Source organism: Columba livia, chromosome 3 (assembly GCF_036013475.1).
Source record: "Columba livia isolate bColLiv1 breed racing homer chromosome 3, bColLiv1.pat.W.v2, whole genome shotgun sequence".
Taxonomy (NCBI): domain Eukaryota; kingdom Metazoa; phylum Chordata; class Aves; order Columbiformes; family Columbidae; genus Columba; species Columba livia.
In genome coordinates this window covers 25,536,344-25,553,181 of record NC_088604.1, presented here as the reverse complement: position 1 = coordinate 25,553,181, position 16,838 = coordinate 25,536,344, and the positions used below count along the sequence as shown (strand labels likewise).

Here is a 16,838-nt window from a genome sequence, read left to right as displayed (position 1 = left end):
CCAACATTACGGTTAAAGTCATCTTTGACTAGGGAAGTTGAGGCTTAGTTTGTCATATAGATTATGTCATTGAAGCTGGGTTTTCCATACGTTGTTTGAAAGCCTTAATTATCGAGTTACTGTGTTTTCTGGAATGAGGGTGAGGAAAATTTTGCTGCAATTCTGCCCAATTATTCTGAAAGATCACAATTTCTTTCCAGTGAAGAAGAAGAAAACATTTTAAATACCAAAAAACTTTCCTATAACAAGAAAAATGTTTCCAGCTCATATCTAACTAAAGCATTTCTCACATAGCTTGTTATAACTTTGGCAGAGGAAAGAATTCCAGGTTTACCTGGTCCTTCAATACTGCTGACCAAAGAAGGGCGATGAAGCTGGGTCTGGAGCACAAGTCTTGAGGGGCAGCTAAGGGAACTGGGGCTGTTTAGTCTGGAGGCTGAGGGGAGACCTTATCGCTGTCTGCAGCTACCTGAAAGGAGGCTGTAGCATGAAGGGTGTTGGTCTCTTCTCCCAAGTAACAGGCACCAGGACAAGAAGAAATGGCCTCAAGTTGCACAAGGGAAGGTTCATATTGGATATTAGGAAAAATTTCTTCACAGAAAGGGTTGACAGGCATTGGAACAGGCTGCTGAGGGAAGTGTTTGAGTCACCATCCCTGGAGGTGTTTAAAAGGTGCATAAATGAGGTTCTTAGAGACATGGGTTAGTGCCAGTGTTAGGTTAACCATTCAACTTGATGATCTTGAGTATCTCTTCCAACCAAAATGATTCTATGACTCTGTGATTTTATGCTTTTATGATATCATCCCCAGGGTGCTCTCCATGCCTGACCATGTGAGTTCCTGGGGAAAGGGTGAAACCAAAAAGAGCTGATGAAAGGAGCTAGGTGAAAGTTACACGGGTTGATGTGAGTAGCTTGGCTGGGCAAAACTAGGCAGTGAACTGGGAGCGAGTGCTGGGGTACTGGGGGTGGTCTGCCTCATGGAGCAGGTGTGAGTGACCCAGCTGGGGTTGGGTGTCTTGCTGAACATAGTTTCTCAAAATCACCTTCTGTGAAATCAAGGCCTGTATATTTTATCCTAAATCCTAAGAGTTTATGTATTTACTTATTAGCTTAAAATGAAAGCATGTTTCTTTTCCATTGTATTGAAAAGACTGCAGTTCCCACTGATACTCACTATGCTTTCACAGCATCTCCAGTCTGCATAAGGAGCTTCAGCCTTCCTAAAGGCATTATTGATGTGATTACTCAATACATTCAGATTAATGCATTGAAAAATGGTTTTCATTACTTTATTACAGTAAACTAAATATAGGCTTTGGGGGGTGCATAGTATTTGGCCAAGGATATCCAAAAAGCTCAGAGCAAACAAAGCAGTCACGATCTAAAGCTGAGCCTGAGTTTTATCTACATCTTTAGTTGACCAAGGTGGACCTCCATGTGGCCATGCCTGTGACGCTTGCATTACACCAAAAAATCAAAGTATGCTGACTTCCAAGAAAAGGCTTTATGTTTTCCAGAAAAATGCAAGAATGGTTGTGCATGGACTAGAAAGGTTGGTTATAATTGCTTTAAGGCCTGTCTTTGCCGATGGCAGAACTTTCCCTATTGCAGATTCTGGATCATGCACATGGAGGAAGTAATAATAACAGTTATTCTTGTTCATTGGCCTAAGAACAAATCTCTTGAAATGTTTACACTTTTTTCTCCAAAAAATGTTAAGATATTACTACATGACCTGCTGCTGCTGCATGGATTGATAGTATTGTCTTTAGTTACTTATGCAGTCCAGCTGATTATGGAGCAAATTAAATAGCTTCACCCCAAGATTCACTCATACCTAAAAAGATACATCTTGACAGGCTTAAGACATTGCCAAAAATGTTCTACCCCATCTTTTTAGCTGAAAAAAAATTCATAACTTGATTGAAAGGACTTCATTCAATTTAAAAATATTTTATAGTCATTCATTTCTATGCTATTGTAAAGGAAATAATCAGAAAGACACCAGGTTATTTTCAAGAGATAAAGGAAATTATATTAAAAATATCTGAAAGGCAAAAAGCCTATTAAATCAAGGTTTGATTTTTAAAAGTATATCATGATTTGCAGCTAATCTCAGTACTGCTTATTTCTTAAAAGACTTTGTTGTGTGCACATTGATGGAAAATGCAAATGACCAGTTCCAAGACCAGCTTACATGCCACGTAATAGCCAAGTAAGCTATCAGTTGTCCTCTGGTCTTGAAGACCAAGTAACTAAGGTTTCTTGTTTTCTGCCTTAATGTACACCTGAAGTTTCAGAACTAAAGTAGAGATTTGAGTGCATCAGCATTAACACATTGAGATGTTGAGGCATGTCCATAGCATGGTTATCTCTGTAGCACACAGCTCAAAGCATGTTCAGTATTTTCCAGAAAGTAAAAATTAGGTTTGTATTTTCAGTGGGGATATTTCCCCATTGTTGTTTGTGTGTCTTTTTCAATACTGAATCATATAAGGATATTGGAAGCACGTTAGTAGAGACTGAATAAGACTTAGATTTATTTTACAGTGTGCTAGTAGATTTTAAAGATATGGTTTGAAAATTAGAATAATTTTTCTTTTCTATAGATCATGAGAGTGTAGTCATCCTGGAGAAGAAGTATCCCCATTATTAAAAGAAAAAAAAAAAAAAAAAGATATTTTTCTGTAGGATCTCTTAAAATTATAAAAATTGATAAAAGTCTGAGCATGAGATGTTAGAAAAAGAAACACTGAGTAACTCAGGTTCTCTAGTATGTATATGTCCAGGAGTCTTATTTTAGAAACATGCCTGTTCTATCTACAAAAATTGATGTTTACAAATTCTTAAAACTCATGAAGCACAACAGGGAATGTATTATTTGTATAAAAATCATTATAGCTCATGCTGTTAAGGCAGAGCTTCAAAAAATTGAGGATAATTGTCCATGGAAGAATTTCATAATTAGATTGAACTGGTAAATTAAAATATGTTGAGACACGTTAATGATACATGTCATCCTACTTATTAAATTGATGTTATACTGAGTTGTATATTTGAGGCATAGGAATATTCCTACCAGATTAAGCATTACACAAAGTACAACCAAGGGAAAATCTTCCCTTTCTCTGACTTCCACTTCCCCTGATATCTTTCCCTTCCCATGCAGTCACTAACATCTCTTTTATCTCTTCCATGGGGTGAAATTCTCCTGGGATGTGAAGATTTGGTTTTACACTCTTCCTGAGGTTGACTGCCAAGAGATGGAGGTAAACTATTCCAGTATATGGTAGAACCCACATGCTAGGATGCCTTCTTGAGAGACAGGAGATCAAAATTCACATCTCTCTGCAAATGTATCAGGGGATGTGAGCCAGTGTCCTTGAAAGCCGAGGAAAGTCTTTATGGAAGCAGTAACCTAACTCCAAGAAATAGGACATGGCTGTGAATCCCCATCGGCTGGTCTCCTTCCCTCTGCCCAGACTTAAGCACTGAAAAGTGGAACTGAAGTGCCAGCTTTTCTATGGCATTTCCTACTGGTTATTTTAGATCACAGAATAATAAAATCACAGAATGGTCCAACCCTCTTCCATGTGACACCTTCCACTACATCAGGTTGCTCAAAGACCCATCCAACCTGACCTTGAACAGTTCCAGGGATGGGGCATCCACAGCTTCTCTGGGCAACCTGTTGCAGTGTCTCAGCACTTCATTGTTAAACATTTCTTCCATATGTCCAGTCTAAACTTGTCCCCTTCCCTGAGCATACTGGCTTTTGACCAGACACCAGACTTTGACATGGAGAACCCAGTGGTTCACCCTACACTTAAGTAGAACAATTATTACCTATTGTAGATCTACCATCTTCACTTTATCCCCCTTTTCCTCCCTTGCACCTGCTCATTGGCAGGGTCCAGGCTTGTGCCCGGTCCTGGGGGCCAGGCAGCCTGGGGAAGCTGAGCTGCCGGTGCTGGGCAGAGGCAGGAGCGAGGCACAGAGAGGAGGGGTCATTTTAAAGAGCACCCGAGCGCAGGCTCCCATCTCTCGCTCGCTGTGACAGCAAAGTGTCACACTGGGAACCACAAACTGGGACTTATAAAGTAGCCTCTGATCTTTCTCTTCTCTTTTTTTTACCACGTTTTCTCTCCTTTTGTCTTCTCATTTCCAAAGAAGAGGCATTTTCACTGACAACTTCTTGAACAGCTCTGGGACAGCACTTTTCTGAGGAGGGTAAGGGGTTTGTAACTCCTCACTTTTTTAGTGGCTAGAAGTAACAATTTAAAGGAGGGGGGAAGGTTGGTTGGTTGAATGCATGGTTTTGGGACCCCAAGTGTCCTTCTGCATGAATTGTTTTTAACCTGAAATAAATTAGGTGAAAGCAAATGGCTACAGAAAAACAAATTATCCAGGGTTTTTAAAATTTAGTAACTGGGATTTATTATAGGATAGTTTGATTTGTTTCATCTGTTTGGCATGTCATGTCGCTCATGCTTATATGCTAAACTAGCTGGTGACATTTCTGCTGATGGAAAAGAGTTTTTCAGGAAAAAAACTTTGGAGAATGGACATTTTTGAACAGACAGTGTAAAATGTCACGTATTTAAATAAGGTCTGCAATGACATAGTGAGGCAATAAACAGTAAGTGCTGCATGTATTAAAATTTTTAAGTTATGGGTCTCTAAAAATATTTAGGACTACAAATATAACTACCAAAAGAATATGCCCTTGCCAGCTGTAAAGTTGTGGCTATTAATATGCAAAGCTATAACTATGCAGATAACACACAAAGACATCCAAAAGTCTTGTGCTTTTATTCCATGCCAACAAATATGCATGACACTTAAAATATCATATCTTTTTTGCAACAAAAGTTATGTTAGACAACCAAATATACTAAAACACCAGCTATACCTTTGATTGAACCTGTCTTAAAATGGCAAGCGGCTGGGAGGTTGCTATTTTGGGAGGTGAGTCTGATAGGTCTCAACAGATGCAGCTCCTGGAATGCAGTCGGAGCGGGGGGAGCTGGGTGGCAGCTGACCCCGCGCTGGCACACCGACATTTTGGGAATCGCAGCTCACGTCAGCACAGGCTGACACTTCGGGCACACATGGCCTTCTCCCTCGCCTGCTCCGCACATGGTCGTCACCCCACAGCAAAAAAAGTCCTGGTGCTCACAGGCAGCAACCATTCCTTTCTATAATTAAATTACCATTCTCTTATGTGCTGTGCGCTTAAGGAAAAATTGATGTGCTGAGATTTTAGACTGAAATATTACTGGAGGTTTTTTATCAAGTTGATCTAAAATAATCCAGACATTTGTTTTATCATTAAGTAGTATTTCTTCAGGTTCTGGTTTTTACAAGTGAAAGGATCATAAGAAAATTAGCTGGTAAAAATTGTTTAAAAATCAATGGGTATACTGGAGATAAATGCTATTTTTGAATCTATTTGCTGATCTCAGCAATTCTGGTTTAACTGTGTTATTGAAGATCAGTGCTTTCCTTCCAGTATATTTGCATATACACATATTTGTTTGAAATAGCTCCTTTGAAAATTACCTAGGGGGCATCTCGCATCGCGTTTGAAAAAATCTTGCTTCCTCAATTCATTGAAAGATGCAGCTTGCCTAGAGTTGACATGTCTAATTCAAATACCTGTTCTAACATAAATCTGTGGGAGTGATTATTAACCTTCACACATAAAGAACTTGTTCAAAACAGCACTTCCTGCTGCAGTTTGCAGGACTCTTTTTTTTTCAAATGAAAGTTAGACCTCTTCTCCTTGAATCGCCTCAAAATCCTAAAAGCAAGATTGTTAATTCAAATTACTGATATTGAAAAGCAAACAAATTGTGCTATGAATAGAGGATATTTGTGAATCTGACCAGGGAAACAGAATATCATCAAACTAGAAGGTCAAAAGCTACAAAAACCTGGAAGCAATTTGGAGATCTTAAACCTAAAATCAACATGACATCATACTAAAAATCACTTTGTCTCTACATCTTATCTTGCTTTTTTTCTTTAATAATTTCTCCCGCTCATAATATTTCCTGCTAAAATTCTGAACTCACCTGTAAGTCTGTACTAGCCCTGGAATAAGGATGAACAATGTTGGAGGCCCATATCTTTCCTATGCTTCAGACAAATGAATTCGGATCTAGAGCCTGGCTAATGTAAATATATATTTACAAAATTATACACTCTGGCAAACTCATCTAGAGAATTTAACTCTTTAAATGTGGTGATAACAAGTGAATGTTACTTTTAAGACCTTGTTATTTTTAAAAACTTTGTTATTTATAGGTGTGTTCTTCACAAGTTGAGTATCCATTGTTATGAATAAGCAACCACATTACCATTTCGGGCATTATAATTGTTCTTAGGAAGACAGATTATGCTGTATGTTTTGTTTTTGTGGCATTTCTATGTATTAACAAAGGTTAGATTTGTTGCATAATCACATAGCTATTAAATTTCATAACTGCGGTGTAGCTCTAAATGTTTTTGATTTTATTTTTAGCAAGCTCTTGGCTGTAATATTTCATTGCAGTCATGGCCCCTAAGAAGAAGAATGTGAAGAAAAACAAAGCAGATATCAATGAAATGACTATAATTGTGGAAGACAGCCCCTTCGGTAAACTAAATGGCTTGAATGGACTCTTAGATGGAGGAAATGGTTTCAGCTGCATCTCATCTGAAGTTTCTGACCCATTATATAGCCCAAATCTCTTGGAAGGTCTAAGCAGAATGAGACAAGAAAATTTTCTTTGTGACTTGACTATCAGTACCAAAACCAAGTCCTTCCATGTTCATAAGGTGGTGATGGCTTCAAGCAGTGAGTACTTTCACAACATCTTAAAGAAAGATCCGGCCACTCAAAGAGTAGACCTCAATGATGTATCCCCATTGGGTCTAGCTACTGTTATCACCTATGCTTACACTGGGAAACTTACTCTCTCACTTTATACGATAGGTAGCATTATTTCCACAGCAACTTATCTACAGATTCACACCCTTGTAAAGATGTGTTCTGATTTCCTAATCCAAGAAATCAATGTTGAGAATTGTATGTATGTTGCCAATATTGCAGAAACATATGGACTAAAAACAACCAAGGAAGCAGCACACAAGTTTATTAGAGACAACTTCATTGAATTTTCAGAAACCGATCAGTTCTTAAAACTTACTTTTGATCAGATTAATGAACTTCTTGCAGATGATGACTTGCAGTTGCCTTCTGAAATTGTTGCATTCCAGATTGCGATAAAATGGCTGGAATTTGACCAAAAAAGAGTTAAATTTGCTGCTGATCTCTTAGGTAACATCCGTTTCGGTACCATCTCAGCCCAAGACCTTGTCAATTATGTTCAAACTGTGCCAAGAATGATGCAAGATGCGGACTGCCACAAGCTGTTAGTGGATGCCATGAACTACCATTTGCTTCCCTACCACCAGAATACACTGCAGTCCAGAAGAACAAGGATCCGTGGAGGTTTCAGAGTCTTAGTTACTGTTGGGGGACGCCCTGCTCTAACAGAAAAGTCTCTTAGCAGAGACATCTTATACAGAGATCCTGAAAAAGGATGGAAGAAGCTGAGTGAAATGCCTGCTAAAAGTTTTAATCAGTGTGTGACAGTGATGGATGGATTTCTTTACGTGGCTGGTGGAGAAGACCAGAATGATGCCAGGAACCAAGCCAAGCATGCAGTCAGCAATTTCTGCAGGTAATTGGGTATTTCCTTAAAGGGGATGGAGAGACTGACTCCACACAATGCAGATAGATAGACCAAGCTGGTTTGTGATGTGCAGCATGCACATGTGCAGCTCAGTTAAATAGAAAGGGGACAGGGCTGGGGAGGTATGGATGCTCATCTGTATTAAAGTTTGAATGAACAGAAACATGCACTTGAAATTATGCAAAAACTTCATCATGGTTACACATGGTGAAGTGAAGAAGACATGGAAAATTTACTCCAAGTGAGGAAATAAATAGGAATGTAAATAGGAAGTTCTGGGATGTTCAGAAGTATGATTAAAATGCACTGAATCAGACAAGGTGATTCCTTAAATTTCAAGGGCTTCTGATGCCTCACAGAAAGTTCTGAAAAACACCTTTTAAGTATTATAATCTTGACTTTCTGTGCACCATCCACCATATTTTCGACAGCTTTTATACTACAATTCATATATTTTACCTTTGTTATTTATGGATATTTTAGAAAAAATATCACTGTCTCTTGAAGGCTATATTTCTCATCTACAGTGTTCTCCAAATAGTACCTCACTTCTGAAATATTAAAATTCCTATTGTAGTCATCCAAGGACTGCACTGGTGATAGCAAGATCAGAAGAGTGCGTAGGCTAACATGCAATAGTGGTACTAGGTTTTTCAACCTAAAAGCTGACAATGTTGGAGGTGAGACAACTGAGCTTTTTATCTACGAACAGACTATGGACATTCAATGGCAATACACAGCCACAGTCCTACCAATGCTTTCTTTTCTGCTCCCAGAAGGAACATTCAGATAACTTCTCCTGAAGACATCAACCAACACGCAAAGTTAATGAAAAAAGAATCATAGAAGCATTTAGGTTGTAAAAGACCTTTAAGATCATTGAGTCCAACCACAAATCTAACAGTGCCAAGTCCACCGTTAAACCATGTCCCTATGCACCACATCTACACACCTTTTAAATGCATCCAGGGATGGTGACTCCACCACTTCCCTGGGCAGCCTGTTTCAATGCCTGACAAACCTTTCTGTGAAGAATTTTTTCCTAATATCTCATCTAAACCTCTCCTGGCACACCTAGCCAATCTCTTGCCCATTGGTCCAGCTGGTCTAGATCCCTCTGTAGAGCGTTTCTCTAGATCATTTTTATTGTGTAATCTACTTAGTAAAAAAAAAATGTATCATGTAAAGGAGATGATGCTGTTGGTCTCCTGATCATCTGACTTTAAGCTCTGCCTTACATTGTCAGAAGGAGCTGTGTGCTGGATGCAAATGTGGGTTGTGGGGAGGAGGTGGGGGAATCCTCATGGTCCACAGCTGAATGGCTTCTGCTCTCTGTTCTGCTGTTTACTGCAGGCATGTCAATTCACATCGGTATGTCTGTGGACCTGCTTTCAGAGCTGCAGATGACAATGTTAATGACAGCTAACAATTAGTATTTACTTTCACGTAGTCTTTTTCTTGTGTGATTCTCTGGTCCCCTCAGAATGCAACAGGAGAAATGGATGGGCCTGCTAATGTACCTCACTCAACTCCTTCGAGAGTCTTAATTTGCTATTTCCTATTTCAAAATTGCTCATCTAAATGTCAAGGACAGATAATGTAATTTCAGAGAGGAATGGTGTTAGAAAACAAAGATGTTCTTTACACGTAATTCTTACTCCATTTGGGTGACAGGAAAAGAACACATACTGTTAGAAAGTACTAAAAAGATGCAAGTATAAATCACCACTGAACATATTTTAAAACACTTTGAGTAGATTTTGACATCTGTGATGTAGGTGTAAATTGCAAGAAAACTTCAAATAATTATATTGTGTGTTGAAAGGGTATCTTTCCGGTATTCTAATGAGATTATTCTACAAAATCAAATTACAGGAGAGTCAGGTTTACTTCATTGAAATAATACCAGGTTTTAACGATACAAACACATTTTTCTCAAATCAAAACCTAAATTTATTTGGAAATTTAACCAAGAATACCAGTTTCATTCCACAGACTTCTAATGGGCTAAATAACTAATTAAAACTTTAGCAACGCTGCAGCTGCAGCAGGAGTGGGACAGAGACAGGACTGTAGAATGTAGCAGAGCAGTGAGACAGTCACCCTCTCTTTTAATGCTTTCAGATATGATCCTCGTTTCAACACCTGGATTCACCTGGCAAACATGAGTCAGCGACGCACCCACTTCAGCCTGAATGTGTTCAGTGGCCTCCTTTATGCAGTGGGTGGTCGCAACTCGGAGGGGAGCCTCTCCTCGGTCGAATGCTATGTGCCTGCAACGAACCAGTGGCAGATGAAGGCGTCCATGGAGGTGCCCAGGTGCTGCCATGCCAGTGCAGTGGTGGATGGTCAGATCCTGGTCACGGGAGGTTACATTAACAACGCTTACTCTCGCTCGGTGTGCATGTATGACCCCAGCAAAGATAGCTGGCAGGATAAGGCCAGCCTCAGCACCCCAAGGGGGTGGCACTGCGCAGTGTCCCTTCTGGAAAGGGTCTATGTCATGGGGGGTTCTCAGCTGGGGGGAAGAGCCGAAAGGGTTGACGTTCTCCCTGTGGAGTGTTACAGCCCTTACACAGGGCAATGGAGTTACGTGGCGCCACTTCAGACGGGAGTTAGTACGGCTGGTGCCTCCACCCTTAATGGGAAAATTTACTTAGTGGGTGGCTGGAATGAAATAGAGAAAAAATATAAGAAGTGCATTCAGTGCTATAACCCGGATCTCAATGAATGGACGGAGGAGGACGAGCTGCCTGAGGCCACTGTGGGCGTATCCTGCTGTACGATATCCATGCCCAACACCAAGACAAGGGAGTCCAGGGCCAGCTCAGTCTCTTCTGTCCCAGTCAGTATTTAGATACAGGTCTAACCAGCAATAAGTAAAAAATGTTTACCAGCACAGCAGTATAATTAGCCCTTTACATAGCATTTTTGTGCTTACATGGAAAAAAAATCATTGGCTTTGCAACAGTGCTGTTTTTTCTAATGGTGCAAATTGGCCACTTTTCGTGATCTTAAGACAGGTGGCGGGAAAGAGCGTATTAGGGATAAGTTGAATTTTCTTAGCAGGAAGAGTTAAACCATGACTGCAGATGGAATTTTTTTCCTGACTTTGCCACTGACTCACTCTGTTATCATTTCATGGAAAATCATTTCATTTCTTTGTGCCTGGGCTTCCTTACCTGTAAAACAGAGTAAACTTGCTTCAGAAGATTGTTGTGAGACTTTTTTAATATTGAGTTTTACATGCTTTCAGAACCCAAAATGAAAATCAGATCTTGCTATTAGAAAATCTCAGCATGCATGAGAAGTGGGCCATGTCATCATGTTATTTTCTAAGCATTTTCTATTTTGACAAACAGAAGGAAAAACTTGTATATGGCACATGCATACTTTCCTTTTGGGGTAGTGGTATTCACAAAAAATCTTTCTAAACATTTTCTCCTTCAGAAGTTAGAAGAGATTCCTATTTTCTGCCATGAAACCCTTTAATTTTCATATCTGATGCCCTGACATGGCTTTCAAGACCTGAATCCACAAAATAGCTTTGCTCCTGTAGGCCTTATGGGCCAGTGGCAAGGGCTGTCTTGGGTGCCACCTCCTCCTCACACCAGGGTGACTCTCCTGTCACTCCAGGTGGAAGGCATGCAGGCCAGTCAGTATGTCTTCTCCTATTCCTGGTCTTTCCATCTGTCTGGGAATGTACATCCAGGTTACCTTCTTGTTCAAGAAGGTTCTCACCGATGCAAGGAGCTAGGACTGCTGCAGCAGGGACAAAATCTGGAAGCTGAGCTCATGCCAAGAGGACCTAAGGTTGATGGTGTATTATTCTGCCAAATTCCCAGTCAAGTAAGGAACAAAGATGAAAGAAAGACTGCAGAATCTGCCTTTAAGAGTAGGGCATATGTGAGGAAAATGGTGGATCGCGGGAAAACTGGATGAAATCCAAGAGACTTTCCATAACAGTACCAAAGAGATACCTTAATTGCTTTCCTAGCAGCTCTAGGCACAAAATCACCCAAATTAACCTTTTCCTGGGCATACCGTTGTGTACCTCCTTTTGGAGTTTTTGTTACAGTCCTATTTATTTTCTGAGGAGATTTTATTCATGTTTTTCCAAAGGCTAGACTAATGCTTTGCTTATTGAAGTCTGTGAAGTATTCCCAGTGAGTACAGTGAAGTGTTTGCTCAACTCAGATTGCTGTTCAAGAACTTTTCTTCCTAATTTCAGCATGCAGTGGGGTAGTTAAGCATGAAATCTAATGCTATTCCCTGAGCCGAAGGAGTATGCAGCCTATAATATCCCCTGAGAATTTGATACCAAAGGCCACACAAAATGTCTATATCCATTTCTTGGGGAAAGAAAGAAGCAATACAAGGAACAAAAATGATTTAATATAACCAAAATGGTAGAAATTCACTCATTTTAACCAATTCATAGAGGTTTCACGTGCAATGTCCTCAGATTATCATTGACACCTCCGGGCTCCAGTGCCAAGGAGAAGCTACGTATGCTCCTGGCAATGTGTACAAGACAGGCAAATTTTTATCTCTTTTGCGAAAGGAGAACACTATAAAATTATCAGTAAGTGCAGATATTGTTGAGGCAAGCACTTTCAGGACTCATGCTCTGCTCTTTGTAGCTTTATTGCAGCTACATGTTGAGCAGCAGCATGAGCACGACACAGTATTAGATATGAAGTAATTCACTCTGTCAGTTGGGATTAAACTCCATGGTACTCGGTCTTCTTTTCCAGTTCTAGCTTAGGGTTTGTGTCTGCATCCTGACAATACCATTTTAAATACCAAATTCTGGTTTTGAGTGCTGCATGTTATTAGAATCTACCACATTGGAATGACTTTTGGTCAGACTAGTGCTGTCATACAGTTTTGATTAATTTACTTATCCTGTTTAATTCAAATGAGTAATAATTCAAATCCACAGTCACAGAATAAACCATGGAATTGTGTAACAGAGTAAGATTGATTTGTTTTAAATACAAAAGTGCTATTCTTGCCCATTCCAGTCACCAAAATTTTCTTGTGGATGAGAGCAAATTTTTTGTTTTGCCAAAGTCACTACCATGTGTTCCCTATAAAAGTATTTAGGAAGCTCTTTGAAAAGTCCACCTGCTCCAATATTTTTTTGTAAAATTTTAATACTGTTAGATGGAGTTGCTTATGCACCCAGTCCAACGTAGACATACATATACAAATGCAGTTATAGCTGTATACATACTCCAGTTTTTTAGTATTTCTAAGGTAACCATAAGATGGTATTTAGGAATTGAAAAACAATCACTTTGGCCTCAGACAGACATTGGATGAAATTGTGTCGTATGCAAGTGTCTCTTTTTCCCCTTTAGGAACTGAGTTCCAAAATGCTATGAGTAGTCAGAAGCTGCTGTACACTTTCCCCTTTCGTGAGCCAACACTTCCTATACATCAACAACCACCTTCTGGTTTTGAGTGGAAAGGTACTTGTGAGTGATGGGCTAAGTGCAATGGAACTGCTCTCTCACTACTTAAAGGGTTAAAAACTTTGGGGGCCAAATCCTTTTCGTCTTACTCACAAAAAAGTTCCATTAGCTTCACTGGGACTACTGAATACAATGTACAAGATTTCAAACTCTTGGCCAAATTCTGGCAGAGCAGTAGGTGTAGATGCCTTCCAGATCTGTCACACCTAGAAGCATGGCTGCTCCTCAGCCTCCACTGCCCTTGGCCACAACAGGTCCATCCAGATGTGTCCTAGGACAGGAGCCAAGTACCACTGGCCATGTGTTCCTTCCATAGCACAAATTAGGTATGTACTTCAGGCCAAAAGTCTTAGGTGGATTAACAAATGGTGTGGTTATAAGTGTAGCACTTCAGGGTGGCTTCATATTATTTTTCTCTAAGCATTTGTTTAGGCTTCAACTGCCCATTGAGCCAGGATTTGGCCCGTAATATGTGACAGTATCAGCTGGACTTAATAGTCTTTTGATCATACCAAGGTACTGAGCTATTTGTGACCTTTTTATGTACAATCTTGTTTTGTTAGAACTGTGAAAAATAGTTTGTATGTTGTGTTTTATGGGGCGGTGTTCTTTCATTGTCCAGTACTGTATTTTCAATCTCCAGATGTTTAATAAAAACATCTCAGTTGAACTTGAGATATTGTTAATCCTAAAAAGAAATGTTTAAAATGCAGTTTAGGAAGTACTGTATAGGGTAATATTAAGTAGAGCAGAGGCCTTTCAACTGTATGAGATTCAAATTGCTAAAATGCTACAGGCGTCTTCTTTAATACTATACTAATAGTAACAAAAAGACCCAAAACCAAAAAAAAAAGCTGTTCTCTTCAAAATCCTTTTTGTCCTTGCATTTTATAGTCAACATCTGTTCTTCCAAGAAATTCAAATCTGAAAACAAGCATTCTTCGATTTGTGAGTGAAGCAGAGTAATAATGTTTTGTTTTCTCATTTATTCATGCTTGTGTAGGTGCATGGGAGAGTGTGTTACAAGGCTGTGAGAGAGGAACTTACTGTTGGAAAGTTATGCTGAGAGGAAGATTTTGCGGTTAGTTCTTAATGAAGATGAGATCACGATAATTTAATCTCTTCCTGAAGTTAACCTGCAAGATCATCAAGGGTTCAGTAAGCTTAAGTGCCAACTTCTAGGTGGTCAAAGAGGGAAGCAGAGAAAATGAGCATCAACCAAAGCTATGAGGTGTTGAAAAGTGTTATGTGTTGAGATTTTTTAATGACAGTTCTTGCAGGAAAAGGTACATGATGAATGAAATGGCTGAATAAGACCATGCTTTATATTATCCTGAAACCTAGATTAGTTGATCAAACAGTTCTAACTCCTTCCAAACCCCTGCTGAGTTTAGGAGGAGTTTTTTGCTGGTAACAGCTGGGTTTGATAATTCCAGTTGCAAACCACACGGTCAAACAGTCGTATGAGCAGGCATACCTGCTTGAATTCAGTGAGACTTCTCCTATATACAGTTATTCTCATGTGCTGATGTTTGGAAAATCAAAATACAAGAACTAAATCCATGGGCAGACAAGCACCAATGTCCAATGAAAGCCAACATGCAGGCATTCAACTACCCACTAACCATGCATGCACGTGAAACTTTTTAGAGACTAGATTTCCCTGTAAGGATTATTTCCTTTGGGATGGTTGCTCAATGAAATCCTCTGTACGCTTCAAGGGTTTTTGTGCAACACACAGGATGGGAGATGCAAGAGGCTCCAGACAGTGGAAAGGGGAAGGTGAAGCCCTTTAGCACAGTCAGAAGATTTTGTTCCCATTTCTCAACGATGTTTGAGAAATACATGTTGGAAGGAAGAACATACTTCAATGCACACCTTTCCATAAGTAACATTTCTCTATGTTACCCAACTGAGATGGCCCAGCCTTTCTTAGAAAAAGCAAGACTCAATTTTAAATTGCCCATAACTTGAATTCTCATGTGAATTGAATTTTCAATCCACTTTAGCCCAATTTAGCCAAGCTGGGAGAGCCTTTTCAAATTTTGAATCTACCTTGTTGGAGAAGGCAGTTGAAACCAATAGTTCTACTATAGTGTCCTGACCTTTTTGCAAATAATCTTCTCATCCTTTTGTTAATGACCTACTTTGTATAAGTAACCAAAAGCATTGTATTGCACAGATTTATACTTTGACTCTTCCATGCAAGAGGAGGGTCTCTTGTCCCTTTTATTTTCTCTTTTCTTGTCTGTAACGGAGTGACTCACGGGGCACCAAAGAAGATGCACAGATGTGAACAGTACATAAAAGCCCATCTGTGAATCTAATTCAAAAAATCTAATTGCTGATGGCCACAATAAAGAAAAGCACACATTCTGGAATATCTGATGGAACAAAGGGGTGAAAAGTGAGTTGCTGGTGCTGGCACTGCCCAGAGCTCTGTTCCTAGAAGTTCCCTAAAGGAAAAAGGAAAATACATGCACTTCTATATAGCTTGTGTGAGAAATTCAGTTAATACCAGATGAGTTTTGCCATGCAAAAGGCTAATATGAGTTCATTGTTGTCTCAATGAAAAATACATTTTCAATAAAAATATGGGCAATTAGTAAACTTATGAGGAATATGCAGTCGATTTCTGTTGGTAAGAATGGGAACATATATGTTTAGATACACTGGATGTTACACTGGCTGCTGCTTCGGCAGTTTTTTTGTCAACAATAAAAGTTCAAAATATAACTTATTTGTGTAAAGCATTTCCCTGGCTTATAAGTGTTAGATACATTGCTTATACAGATAGGTTTTCTAGTTATACAGTTTTAAGGATGGACTGTGATAACACAAGGGAACATACTTCAACAGAAAAAAACCCTGCAAGTATAATGTGAGAATGTTACTACTTAAAAATTAACATTTGTAGTGCAGCAGTTGTTGTTAAGAGGAATAACAGCATGTTGGTATTTTTCGTTGTATGTTTTAAGTAAAACTGTTCACACATGGCACAAACAAATTATTCTTATTGTAAAACCAGTAGGAAACTGTGAAACTCTCTGACAAACACCTGGTTGCAGTTGAAATGTGCTTTGTTTTCTGAGCCCCGAGCTGATCCTTGCTTTTATATCAGCCAACTGGAATGTTTGCTACACCCAGACTGTCAAACCACTTTCACAATAAGCTATCGAGTGTGACACTGGGGCCACTTTTATATTTTCCATGTTATTACAAGGAGATCAACTTGCTTTTTAACAGTGGATCGCACAGTCATTTGTTGTAATCAAAATGCCTAACAAGAAATAATGATAGATCAGATGTCTGATTGGCGAGTGAACATGTTTTCATTTGGATTGTATGAGAAACAGTATTGGAAATAAAAATGTCTAAATTTCAAGGAAATAAAATAGTCTGTATTCTGAAGAGCAATTAAGTTGTGCCACATATGGGAGGGTTTGAGGCATCAAAATACATTCCCTGTGTTTCGACATCAAGGGCTTGTTTCAAAGCGTGCTTTGGCACTCGGCAGACGTCATGACCTGAAGGGCTACCCAGCCCACGGCTGTGTAGAGATCGGACCGTGGGTTCCTGGGATTCTGTAATACACAAGGACACAGAGGCTTTG

At 39.4% G+C, this 16,838-nt stretch overlaps 1 protein-coding gene across 1 annotated transcript; it reads left to right on the top strand.

The window, feature by feature from the left end:
- The first annotated feature begins 4,001 nt into the window (after positions 1-4,001).
- Positions 4,002-16,622, top strand: KLHL31 (kelch like family member 31). The gene is made up of 3 exons (XM_005506778.3): positions 4,002-4,233; positions 6,530-7,733; positions 9,870-16,622. Exons 2-3 carry the CDS (start codon positions 6,562-6,564, stop codon positions 10,600-10,602), a joined length of 1,905 nt encoding a protein of 634 aa, XP_005506835.1. The 5' UTR covers positions 4,002-4,233; positions 6,530-6,561; the 3' UTR covers positions 10,603-16,622.
- The last annotated feature ends 216 nt before the right edge of the window (positions 16,623-16,838 follow it).

Bases quoted from the DNA above. Each gene is read 5' to 3' on its own strand.
- KLHL31 (XM_005506778.3), top strand. From the start codon at position 6,562: ATGGCCCCTAAGAAGAAGAATGTGAAGAAAAACAAAGCAGATATCAAT. The intron at 7,734-9,869 runs GTAATTGGGTAT...TAATGCTTTCAG, and splicing joins GCAGTCAGCAATTTCTGCAG to ATATGATCCTCGTTTCAACA.